Raw genomic sequence first — 13,569 nt, forward strand, 5'->3', positions numbered from 1 at the left:
TCTATACTACCTCACCTAATACAAGATTCCTGACAGACTTTTCAATAAATATTGATGTCAGAGCCAGCCAGCAGGCTAAAGAATGCTACTCCCCACTGAAAAATGTCAAAATTTAAATGTAGGAGTTGCAGATGTTCCTCAATGCTTTTTCAAGGGAATATGGGTTGAACTGCCTAAGAGGGGGAAAATTTGTTTTACAGTTTCTTTTTGTCATGCTGCACAAAGCAAAATGCAAATCAGCCTGGGCCCATGGGCAACAAGCTAGAAGGAGGCTTTGAACAAGTGTTCTAATTACAAAGCTGATAAACATAGCTCATAACATCCAGGCCATATTTCTCCAGACAATCTGCATTCATTGATACGGCACAGTGCTTGTTAAAATCTTGACCAGTATTTGACTTCCCAGCTCACTGTGAGTCAGAAAGTCTGTGCCCCTGGCCTCATGTTGGAGACCACATGACAGTATCTCCTTGGGAAAATGTTGTTCCTGTACAATATCCCTTCTCTGTAAACTTGAAAACGTTTCCCCTGATAGTCAAGTTTGGAGAACTCAAGAAATCATGTCTATTGCTCTTCTGAGATTCTTCGGTTAAATTCACAATTATTTAGTACCTATAGATAAAGCTGGCAGTCATTAGCACTTACGATGCGTCAAGCACCACTCGCATACTTTAAACATTCAACTTGTTTAATCCTCACAATGACTCTGTAAAATACACACAACCACCTCCATTTTACAGATGTGAAAAACGAAGGTTCAGAGGGGACAAGTAACTTGCCTGCGGTTATCCCAGAGCTCAGTGGTGCAGCCACACCTGCACCCAGTCGTGGCGTCTATTCCTGGAGCCTCTGCTCTCGACCACAATATAACACCGGCTCATATAAAGTAGAATATGGTACACGCGGAGCATTGCTTTGGAACTCAAAGGGAGGAGAAATTATTCCCAACAGAAGGTTGAGGAAACCTGTCAAGAGGAAGAATGGGCAAGTTCCTGACTTGACGGAGCAAGTGTAGCATGACGTGCATTCTAGGAAGCAAAGCTACCCAGGCAGGTTCAGAGCGCGGGTAGAATGGAAGATGAATCTGGTTTGGCTAGTGGGGCAGTACGGGCACAGTTGTCAAGACTACCAGTACCAGAGCAAGAAGCTTTTAGACTTTAACTGCAGGCTACAAAACACCCTTAAAATTATCTCAACAAGGCAACATGATTAGATACATTCTTGGGAAGATTTATCAGAATATTTTTAAAGCTTAGGACTTTTTTAAATCACAAGATCATATTCCTTATAATAGACAATTTTGGATGATAATCAGAAAATCAACTGAAAGGACTGATGGACAGAATGAAATTTAAGAGGAACGAGTATAAAGTTCAGAAACTTCAGCTATACATGTTTAGGAAGATCATATCCTGGCATAAGCACGGTTCATGTGAAAAAAAAAAAAAAAGGGATTTTAGTCAACTGCAAGGTCAGTGCCAGCCAACAGTATAACCCTGATGCCAATGAAACTACTGGATCCTGAGTGACATCGAAGGACACCATACAGAAAGGGGAGGAGCCTGTCCAGCAGAACTGGAATTCAGCTGGGGGCACCACGTTTAAAGAAGAATGTTGACAAACAGGAATGAATTCAGAGCAAGTGGTCAAAGAGAGGCTGTCAGGAAAGCATGCTGCATGTGAAAATGTTGAAAATACTGGAGACGTTTAGAAGGCCCTAAGAGAGCAAGCTCACTGTCCTCAAATATTTCAAGAGCTGCCTTGGGGAAGCACAATCTGCATAGCCTCACGGTACAAAATAGGACACACAGGAGGATAATGGACCAATGAATCAGCCAACACTGAAGGCAGCTCTATATGAGTTCTAGGTGGGCAAGAGGAGTGGAGAGGGGATACTGAGGTAAGAGAAACAGTCAGTATCCACAGGGGGCCTGCGGACCCGCCAAGGAGAGGAGCTAATGCGTGCAAACAGAACGCTCACCTCGCTGAGTATAGGAGCGTAGAAATATTCAGTGAACGCCACTGATGACAGGCTCTTTAGGAATCTGGAGAAGGGGTCAGTTGAGGAGGGGCGAGAATTCTTTCCAGGGAAGAGCGGGGCCTGGAATTTGAGCTGGACCTTGGCAGATGGGTCAGTTTGAAAATCCAAAGTGGTCAAATAGCAACCGAAAAGCCAGATCTTCAGTAAACAGATAGGATTGTAAGCAGATCGCTGAAAATGTTCAGGGAACCCACTTGGGGCTTAAGAAAGTACAAGAATTCTCTGAAATACATTCCCTCTCAAACGTTTGCAGCTCATAAGGGATAATGTAATTCCTGTCCATTCATTTTTACAACTCCCCCCCCCACACACACACAGCCCTAAGCATAAGTGACAAGATTTACACGTTATTAGGGAAGAGGAGGAGATTCTATCTTCTTCAAGAGAAAAGGTCTGAAGAGGAAGTAAAGAACTGTCTGAGAATAGAGAACACGGAGGCCCAGGTAATAAACAACTCCCAGAATTGTTCCAAGTTCTGCGGCTGCTTCCACCATAACCTCAGAGTTTTTCCACTATTTCCAGACAAAAAAAGAACATAGCCAGATAACCCATTTTGTCATTCATTCAACACTGTGGGAAATTTGGTTCATTTTCTCGCCCTGACACTTAGCTGTATAAACTTGGGCAAGACCCTGATGTCCCCATGCCTCAGTTTCCTTATCTGTACACTGTGGATAACCACTTCCACACAGAGTTTTAGTGCAGATTAATGAAACAGTCTTTATAAAATGCCTGTGCACAGAAGGGTCCTACATCGAGAGTAACACGGTATATATCTAGAGAAACTCTACAATTAGGAATTGGTGCCAAACGAGGGCCCTGCCTTATGAGGCAGAGGTGCGTATGAATGGATGTAAGCAAGCAGAAAGGAAGAGCTCAGCTCTCAAGAGTCGGTGCTGCACAAGTGACTGTCCAGTGTTCGTTTGAAACATTTGGTTATGGAATTAGATCAAATAAACATGCAGATAGAGCCAGGATTTTCAAGAGGTACCAGCAGACCAGCTAAGGTTGCCTCACGGATGGGGGTCCAAAGCCTGACTGGCATCTCGTCCTCCCCTACCCCCAATCCTGCTCCCAACCCCAGTGTTTTCCCAAGCCAAGTTGGAGAACTTCTGTACCAAGTTTTCTCACTCCAATATTGTATACTGTCATTCCATTCCGACCATTACCACCAAAACATACAAATTTCCAGGGGCAAATGTTTTGACAGCTCAAGTATTTCTGATATACCTCTTCTTGAAAAGGTCCAAGATGGGTTTCCCTAATACTTGTTTCTGCTGTACTCTATTTCATTGGTTAGAAAGCAGTTTCTAAAGGGTTGAAACTTCTTAATGGGTAAGGGATATCCATAGACTCACCTAATCCAAAAAAAAAAAAAGTATGTTTTAGGGTGTTTTGTTTAAAAAAGAAAAAAAAAAAAGCTAGCAGGAATGGACCACATGGTAAACCTTGCAAAATTTTTAACTAAAATATAACAGAAAATTCACACCTGAATAATCTGAAGTTGGCAAAGCATGCAGTAAAAGACAATATAGCATATGCTATTATTTTTAAAGAATCTTTTGAAGTCACCTCCTCTGTAGACCTCCATTTTGATTATACTTGCTACAAAGCACTATGCCTTGGATATTCATAAAGTTACAGATCTCCTACACCTTTAGGATCTCCTACAACTCTCCTGCAACTGCTTTCCTTCAGTAAGAAGGGCTGTCATGTGGTCACTGCCTCCCTGGATAGCCAGCATTTTTAAGATGTTTCCAGACGCTCAATTTAAAATCAGCTCTGCATGTTGCGGAACAGGATGAAAAACAGGGTAAAACTATCTCCTTTATCATCTACTTATTTTGGAAGTTTCGGATAGTTAGATACCATTTCAGAACACATAAAAAAAGTGAATAGTGTGCCTTTTACCTGAAGCAAAACAATGGTGTTTCATGCCCCGAATAGTGATTTCTGTCATGTACCAGGCTGGTTTCTTGGGAAGTCTGGCCTCAATTTGACCATCTATAGTCATAAGTTAAAAAAAAAGAAAATTAAAGCTTCGGGTTAATCTAATTAAATACACCTGACCAAGGGGGCATTCCCTACACCATCTTCATAGGCAACAGAGTTAAGGAAGGCCTGTTTACACTGCTTACTTCCAGCGGTTTCTTTTGGACCTGAGTTTTGTAAACCCATCATTTATTCATCACTGAAGTCACCTAAACTATGCCCATCTAATCGGCATTTACTTACCCTGTTCAAATACTCTTCTCAATGGGGATTTTCCCCCATAAATAATCCACAGGCTTCCATATCACTAAGAAACAATCCCCTTTCTCTCAATCTCGCCTTCCCTGTTTAAATATGTACTTTGGGGGCACTCTTGCAGCCGCCCCCTACTTGGGAATGTTCTTATCTGCTGGGCAGTCACTGGGCAGCACTGGACTTTCAGAAATGGCAGCTATTCTGCCTCCCAAGAGGACGGTGCACTGCTTCTCCACACTTTTATTAGAACACCATGCGTCTTGGCTGAACTGCTTCCGCCCTCTGCTTTGGGAAAGTTTCCAGGCAGCATCGTGTGTATGTCAGCAAACAAGACTGATACAAAACACCACCTGGGGGGGGGGGGGTTCACAGGCATTGAAACATTTTCCTGCACTCAGTGGAGCTGCAGTCAGTAGGAAGGCTTTCAGTCAGTGTTCCTGTGCTTTCTCATCCGACTATAGAGAGGCATTGCTTTCCTTTTAGCTCATCTCATAAGTTACTTAGTTATTATTTTCCTGAAATTTCTGCTAGACCTTGGCTAATAAGACTGTTGGATTACTATACCCATTGTCTTTGAAATTCCTCATCTGTAAAGATCCTCCTGGCTTAAGTAGGCTTTTTTTTTTTTCCTTCTGCTTTATTATCATAAAAAGAAAGTCCTTTGTTTATATTTTCAATTCTAAACTCAAGTCTTATCTTGTTAAGCTTGCCTTTGATAGCAAGGCTACAATTCTATTAAAGCCGTGGCTTAGAGTTTCACACGGGCCTTACAAAATTGTAAAAGAAACACACATGTACCTGGGGCGGTGTTTGTATTCAGAACCACACGGTTAGCAAAAAGCATTCATGGAATGCGAAATTTAAAAATCATTTCTAAATGTTAGGCAAATCCCTTCTTATTTATGAGCTGTAAAATTGAAGGAAGTCTCCCTCACTCTGTATTTTATGCAGGCTTTTTCTGTAAACCTACAACATCTCTAATTCAAGAACAAAATCTCACCGTAAACTTCCACCAGGAGGCTGGTGCCAGGGACGGAATCATGCCCCCCATAAAGACGTGATCAAGTACCAACCCCCGGGTCTGTGGATGTGAACCCGATGGGAAATAGGTTCTTCAAAGACTCCGTTTGGGCCTTAACGCAGTATGACTGGAGTCCTTACCAACAGGAAGTTTGGGCTCAGGCTGGCATAGGAGACAAAGGGAAACAGATGGCCCTGTGATGGAGGCAGAGGCTGAGTTATGGATTGCCTCAAACCACCCTGGGACACTACAGACTTCAAAGAAAGTATAATCCTGCTGACACCTGCCCTTCTAGCCCTGAAAACTGTGAAACAATACATTCCTGTTGTTAAAGTCAAAAAAGAAAAGAAAAGAAAGTCTCCCTATTGAGTAATAATCATCAAAGCATACAGTTGTTAAATTATTTTCACAAGCAAATGAGCATATCCAGCTAATGTCACATCCTAAGCATCAAGCTGGAAATTCCTACCCTACCGTGACCTTCAGGCCCTAAAAGGCTCTGAAGCAGATGGTTTTCATCTAATTTGATGGAAATAAACAATGCCACTCCTAACATGCCCTTCCCTCCAAAAGACAACAAAAGGAGCAAGAAAAACTTAAATAAAAGACAAGGAAGGAATCATTGACCAGGAGGTTGTATGGTTGAAGATGCTCTAAAAATTAAATGTGAAAAGAAGTTAATCAACAGTATGGAAACCTTTCTGGGAAGAGCAGGTAGTGCTTCACAAAGGCCCTCTGCTTGCTACTATTCAGTCTAATAGGCCAGGGAAAATATAGAGGAGAAATTGATAGATGTAGGGCACACAGTTGCCCAGGCACAAACTGAGACTCACCTCGGACCAGGGCAACAAACAGGCGCTTCAGGTTTACACTGAACACTTAGGAAAGGTTGGTAGCCTACGTAAAAGACTACAGAAAGAGAATTCCATGAAAGAGTAAAAGCCTTGCTTGGATGATGGAGAAAAATCTGTACATGTTTGTACAATAGGATTAATCATCTGGGAAGAAGATTAGAGAGTTAAAATGCCTGCATAAACATAGGAATTAGAATCAAAACACCTCCAAACCATTTTTAGGTGCCCATTAATATCCCATTTTAAGCAGCCTTCTTATATGAGTATCTCACGCTCAAACTATCACAATCTTCTGTATCTTAGGAAAGCACTTGCTATCCACCTCCTAAAAAGGATAGAATTCTTTCTTCGAACAATCAAAAAATCAGTTTACTATAATTTAAACATTGTGTATCTCTAAACTACTAATAAAACAATAAGCCTCACCATGCAGTCACCTAAAAATGTAATTTTTTTAAAAAGGTGTCATCAAGTATTCGCTTTCTTCCTTTCTCTTTTAAATAAAAGAACCAGTCCTCAGAAAGAAGTCGGTAGCAAAGTTAGTCACTTAGCAAGTGCTCTAAAGCCTTACCTTCTAGCAGGGTCAAGTGTCTCAGTGACAATATTCTTTAGGGAGAAGCACAAAACATCCTTGCTGCCCCGTAGCCTCATGGCCCAGAAGGTGGGAAACCACGCTCAGGCTGGCACTCACCACCCGGCCCCCGCCCGCCACTGCCCGCACGCGCCACGATCCATGGGCCAGCACCTGTGCCCCAGCCTCGTCGGCCAGAGACAAAGGGCAGTGGCGCTTCTTGTCCGAGCAGACACTGCTTAAAGAGGTGGTGCCTGGGAACAAATGCAGCCTCGGAGCCTTCCTGTTTGTGTCCTGGCTCCAACTTTCATCCACTTCCTAAAGGAAAGCTGAAACGTGTGGTCAGCCTCCAGAGGGCCTACGGAGAGCCCGGGCAGTGGGGGTGGATAATTCTTAGAAACCGTTTTCCGCCTTCCTTATTTTCTCCGCTCAGTAGAGAGGAGGCTTTCTTAAAAGTGCTTTTAAAAAGCCAAAAGCAAAGGCTGGAACTGCCTCGATGTGGTCAAAGTTTATCTACTCCAGAGTTTAACCTCAAATGTAGGAAGGAAAGCATTAGTGAGGATTAATCCAATATGGGTCAACCAATAATTTACAGGAAAAAAACAAACAAACTTGACTTGTGATTTTAAAAGTTTTTGCTATTTACTAGGTGTGGGACCATAAGAGAATTCACCCAATCTCTTTGGGCTCATTTTCTTGATCGGAATAAATAGAACTAATAATTTGTACTTTAGATGGCTAACTTGAGAACTGCATAAGATGACTGAAAAAATCAAACAAACCGTATTTTGCCTTATACAAAAGTCAGATCATATTATTATTACATTACAGTATCCAATTTCCCAGCTGCTTTTAGGCGATATCAGACATTAGTAGCTGGTAAAAGGAACTAGTGCATTTCCTCTTTTTTCCAAAATTATGTTCTGTACCTATGTGTTTGCTTCCACACTGTCTGACTTCCCAATGCAACTAGGTTGAGAAGGATAAGAGACTTGGTGTGTTAGGCTGATTTAACAATATTCCCAGCGCCAGGAGCAGTCCTTGGCATATATTACCATACACTAAATGTTTATTAAATGAATGCATGGATAAATGGATAATAAAGGCGTAATTTCTGACAAATTCCTGCACACTGATTTGCACACATTAAGCCTGCCATAAATACTTAAAGAATTAGTAAATGGGGCGGCGGACGTGGCCCAGTGGTTAGGGCATCTGTCTACCACATGGGAGGTCCTAGGTTCAAACCCTGGGCCTCCTTGGCCAGTGTGCAGCTGGCCCATGCACAGTGCTAATGCACGCAAGGAGTGCTCTGCCACGCAGGGGTGTCCCCCATGTAGGGGAGCCCCATGCGCAAAGAGTGTGCCCCATAAGGAGAGCCACCCAGGGCGAAAGAAAGTGAGCCTGCCCAGAAATGGTGCCGCACATACGGAGAGCTGACACAACAAGATGATGCAACCAAAAGAAACACAGATTCCCATGCCGCTGACAACAACAGAAGCGGACAAAGAAACAAGATGCAACAAATAGACACAGAGAACAGACAATGGGGTGGGTGGGGGAAGGGGAGAGAAATAAATAAATAAATAAATCTTAAAAAAAAAAAAAGAATTAGTAAATGAATACTATCTTTTTTTATAGGGAAACCTTCTAAGGAAAATGCAGTATAATAGTTTTTTTTAGGAGGTACTAGGGATTGAACCCAGTACCTCATACATGGGAAGCAGGTGTTTTGTTGCTCTTTTGATGTGTCATCATCTAACTGCATGATTCACATGTGCAGGGCAGTAGCTCACCACGTGGGCACTCATGCAGGCACTGGCTCACCACGCAGGCACTCACATGGGCACTGGCTTGCCATGCAGGCACGTTTTCTCTTCTTCTTTTTCACCAGGAGGCTCCAGGGATCGAACCCGAGTCCTCCCATATGGTAGGTGGAAGCTCTATCACTTGAGCCACATCTGCTTCCCATTTGTAATAGAATTTTAAGACAAGTTGGAGCTCTTAAAAACAGTTGAGATAAATATGACTGTATATATTGTTTAGCTTATCCTCTTCAAACAAACTAGTAATAGGTTCACGTGCAAACTTTTTTTGAGGTATTAAATATGAATCAAGTTTAGCTTACTTTAGAGTATACCTAAAATCTTTCTCAGGCCTGTTTCTGTTAAGAATTGGAACTACTTTTCCTCTGTTGTCCTCTAAATCCTAGGTTGGTAGCAGTGGGATTAGATAAGAGGACAAGAAAAACAAAGAAATGCGGTCCCTTGTGGTTCTTATGATCCAACTACTAATAGTTAGAGGAACATAACAACTAGTTAGAAATTGGGATAGTCTCAGGGATTGAAATGATACATTTAATTTTTAGCCTTATCATTATTGCCTGAATCCAATTCAGGTCACCAGAGGCTAAAAACCAATTCCTTGACAGTCAAGTAACTTCAGTGAGTATTTGTCCATTTTATAAAAGCACTAAGATAGAAATGATACTGCACCTTCAAAGACCATGTCAGGCAGTGGGTGTAGCTTAGTAGCTGAGCACCTGCTTCCCATGTATGTGAGGTCCCAGGTTCAATCCCTGGTACCTCCTAAAGAAAAAAAAAAGTGAAACATAATTCTCTTCATGTTTTTCTTTCCTTTATGAAAGAAGTTGTGGGTCAACAGATCAATCATGCATAAAATATAGGATTCCCATATACCAGCCAATTATTAACACCTTGCATTCGGTGTGATACATTTGTCACAAACAAGGAAAGCACATTTTTATAATTGCTTTTTTTCTTTTCTTTTTCTTTTAGGAGGTAACTGGGATTGAACCTAAGACCTCCTACATGGGAAGCAGGCACTCAACTCCTGAGCTATATCCATTCCCCAATGAGAGTTAGTTTTCTCATTTGTTTGGTTTTTTTTTAGGAGATAGCAGATAGAACCTGGGACCTCATATGTGGAAAGCAGGTGCTCAACCACTTCAGCTACATCCACTCCCCTATAACTGTACAATTAACTATAATCCATGGTTTAATTTAGGCTTCATTGGTGTGTTGTGCAGCTCTTCACATTTTTCTGAACTCAAAGTTTCAGATTCTGTGACAACTTCCCTCCCCACCTCCCTCCTCCCCAAACTCCACTTCCCAAGTGCTGGAAGCATTGTTAACTTGAGTAATTAAGGATTCTGAAGACTTTTGGACAGCTTCCAGAGGGATGGCTTTCTCACTTTACATTTAGCATACGGCCTAACAATATGAGGACACAGAGAGTTTGTGTTTTCAATATGAGGGCAATTAGATGTAGTTTTTAAATGACCTCCCTTAACATCAAGGTATCACTGTATATTTGGTTAGCAAACAACAAAGATAACTTCAAATTACTGATTTCAAAGTCTCATGCTATTTCTATCATTATAAACCCAAATATCTTATTTTAATAAACATTTATTTACCTTAATGCTGCAGAAAACAGAGTTCTTGTAAATGAAGATAATTCATCGGCTTTAAAGGTAGGACGAAAAGGAGCAAATATCACAGAACACATTACCCCAACAACTTTAATTCCTAGGTATAGTAGCTTCACAAGAGTATAATGAATTTTTCCTTTCTGCCATCTACAGGAGGATCACTGATTTCATGTCAGCTGACTCCAGGAATTATGACTTGTTAGGAATAAAATAAGCAAAACAAAGTTACACTGAAAGATTAGTCTTCTTGATAAGGAATGATTTTGATCTCAAGTTAATTCTAAGAGTTAACAGCATTTTATTTTTCTAAAATGAGAAAGAAAGGAGATAATTTTCTCCCTCCTAACTTAATGTATGCAAGGATTCTGATACATGCTTTGAAGACAAAAGATGTGTAAGGTACGAGGTTGCTGTTCTCAATCAATTCATAAACCCATAGCAAGCACAGAAATAACTATAAATACAGAGGTAGTATATAGTAAAGGAAGAAACAAAGCTTAATATCAAGGTTGTACACACAATAGTGGTAAAGTGGAAAATTCTGTGTTGTACATGTTAACAAAATGAAAATTAAAAAAAAAAAAGAATTGCAGGGCATGAGATGAGAAGGGATATAGATATAGGTTCAAATCCTGGCTTTGCCACTTACAAACTGTTCCTCATGGGCAAAACAGAGAGTTAGAGTGAAAATTAAATGAATATATGAATGTCAATCCCCGAACACAGTTCCTGGATTCTGGAAGTCCACAGTAAACAGCATCGATGCTGAAGAAAAAGAACATTCAAAGGAGAAAAGAAAATTCACGTTTATAAACAAAATAATATCTGTGGCGTTTTCCAGCCAGGAAACGGCTTTCTTGGAATAGTTTGAATGCACAGGACTGTCCCTGACTTACAGCCCTCATGCGTTAAAGACGGTCTGAGGCCAAGCACCTGCTAAGAGGAGCGCCCTCGACTTCCGGGTGCCCTGTTCCTCCTTTCCCGGAAGCCCAACCACAGTCCCTGCGCACGGTCGAGAGCCTTGGGGTCTCTTCTCTTCCTCCCAAAAGCCTGTTTCCCCCCCAGCGCTAGAGATGGTCTCAAGGGCTAATTCATGTCTAGGAGAAAACACCCAGAATAGTCACAAAAACGGAGACTTCTGTTCCTGGCCACGATGGTGTAACCCCGATTGGAGGAGCCTGCCTACCCTAAACAACTAGAAAACTGGATAAAATATGTGATGCAACTTACGAAGAGTAGACAAAGGGAGCCCAAGATATGATCCAAACGGAGCCCAAGGTATGATCCTCAAAGGAAGGGCAGCAACGGAGGGAGCCGGACACCTGCCCCGGCTCTCTGCCCAGAGGCTCATTCCAGACTGGGAGTGCAGTGAAACAAAGCTCAGGAACTCTGGAGTCTCACTGAACTGAGAACAGAGTCCAGGCAGGCTAAGTCGATGGGATTTGGGAGGCAAAGTACCAGAAAGGAAGGCGCTACACAAAGAGCTCAGAAAGTTCCCAGAAGGGTCTCTGTGAGTATGCTGCTGATTACTAAGCCCTATATATGTACAGGTGACTTCATAACATCAGGCAGATAACAAACGGGAGCAACACTAGACAATTCCCAGAGTTCCCAAAGCCAGAAGAGAGAGTCCTTGTTGAGCAGCTGGGGCTTTAGGTGGCATCACCAGAAGTCTTGTACCTTAGTGGTATAGCTAACTTAGCTCTAGAGTAAAGCCTACTTTAGACCTGCTGTAACAAAGCATTAAAAATTTTTAAAAAGGTGGCGGACTTGGCCCAGTGGTTAGGGCGTCCGTCTACCACATGGGAGGTCCGCGGTTCAAACCCCGAGCCTCCTTGACCCGTGTGGAGCTGGCCCACGTGCAGTGCTGATGCGCGCAAGGAGTGCCCTGCCACGCAGGGGTGTCCCCGGCATAGGGGAGCCCCACGTGCAAGGAGTGCGCCCCGTAAGGAGAGCCGCCCAGCGCGAAAGAAAGCGCAGCCTGCCCAGGAATGGCGCCCACACATGGAGAGCTGATGCAACCAAATGACGCAACAAAAAGAAACACAGAGTCCCATGCCGCTGACAACAACAGAAGCGGACAAAGAAGAACACGCAGCAAATAGACACAGAGAACAGACAACGGGGGGGGGGGGGGGGAGGGGGGAATAAATAAATAAAAATAAATCTTTAAAAATTTTTTAAAAAAACAAATTGAGATGATCCTTAAGGGGAATGGATGTGGCTCAAGAAGTTGAGTTTGAGGTACTGGATTTGGTTCCAAGTGCTTTCTTAAAACAAAAAAAAAGCAACAAGCAAACAAACAAACAAAAACCAACCCAGGGAGTCGATGTGGCTCGGTGGTCGAGTGCCAGCTTCCCACATCCAAGGTCCCAGCTTCAATCCCTGGCCCCAGTACCTCAAAACAAACAAACAAACATGATCCTTAAATAACTACCTGCCAGAACAAAGTCCCATACTCTTAAAAGAAAGACAACAAAACCTTGTACTCAACAAAACAAACAAATCACATGCCCAACATCCATTCAAAAATTACCAAGCACGCAAAGGTAGGAAAATGATACAAAGACCCAGAAATGACAGAGCTGAGAAATGAGAAGGTAAGGACATTGAACAGCAATTATAAATACATTCAGTATGCTTAAGAATTGGAAAGAAAGATATGTGAGAAGTGGGAGATTTTTAAATTTTCTGGGAATGAAAATATCTGAAATTAAAAATATACTAAAAGGAAGTGAATGTGGCTCAAACCGTTGAGCACCTGCCTACCACATGCGAGGTCCAGGGTTCAGTTCCTGGTGCCTCCTAAAGAAGAAAAGCAAGACAGCAAGCTGACACAATGGGTAGCACAGTGAGCTGATGCAACAAGATGATACAACAAGAGACACAAGGAAAAACATAATAAGAGATACAACAAAGCACAGAGCGTAGGTGGCTCAAGCGATTAGGCACTTCCCTTCCACATCGAAGGTCCTAGGTTCGGTTCCTGTGCTTCCTAAAAAAAAAAGACCAGCCCAAAGCAAATAGAAACAGAAAATGCAGACAACAAGGAGGTGGGAGAAATAAATAAAACTGAAGATGAAATAAAATTTTTTTTTCAAGAAACAAAACCCAAGAAGAGCGTTCACGGCCAGCAGATTTGCACTATAAGAAATGGAAACTTGGACCTGCAAAAAGGAATAAAGAGTGTAGGAAATGATAAATACATGGATAAATTTATTTTTAATTATTTTTTGGGGGGAAGTGGATATGGCTCAAACAACTGGGCTCCCGTCTACCATATGGGAGGTCCCGGCTTCATTTCCCTTCACCTCCTAGGGAAGGTAAGATGGCCCAAGTGGAGAGCTGGCCCACGCAGAGTGTTGGCCCAAGTGGAGAGCT

The 13,569-nt window shown here is 42.3% G+C and overlaps 1 protein-coding gene across 3 annotated transcripts in view; it reads right to left on the reverse strand.

Moving 5' to 3' along the window:
- Nucleotides 1–13,569, reverse strand: part of ARHGAP28 (Rho GTPase activating protein 28) — a 179,983-nt gene that overhangs the window by 131,275 nt on the left and 35,139 nt on the right. Inside the window, exon 1 of one of the 3 annotated variants that reach the window (XM_004466963.5) lies at nt 6,735–7,045. The exons of 1 other annotated variant lie outside the window; for it this stretch is intronic. In XM_004466963.5, coding sequence (XP_004467020.1) covers nt 6,735–6,814 — 80 coding nt within the window. In that variant the 5' untranslated portion in view covers nt 6,815–7,045. Of the gene's footprint in view, nt 1–6,734; nt 7,046–13,569 lie in introns of those variants that run through there. One more of the 3 variants, XM_004466961.5, reaches the window with a different exon arrangement.

Source organism: Dasypus novemcinctus, chromosome 16, assembly GCF_030445035.2.
Source record: "Dasypus novemcinctus isolate mDasNov1 chromosome 16, mDasNov1.1.hap2, whole genome shotgun sequence".
Taxonomy (NCBI): domain Eukaryota; kingdom Metazoa; phylum Chordata; class Mammalia; order Cingulata; family Dasypodidae; genus Dasypus; species Dasypus novemcinctus.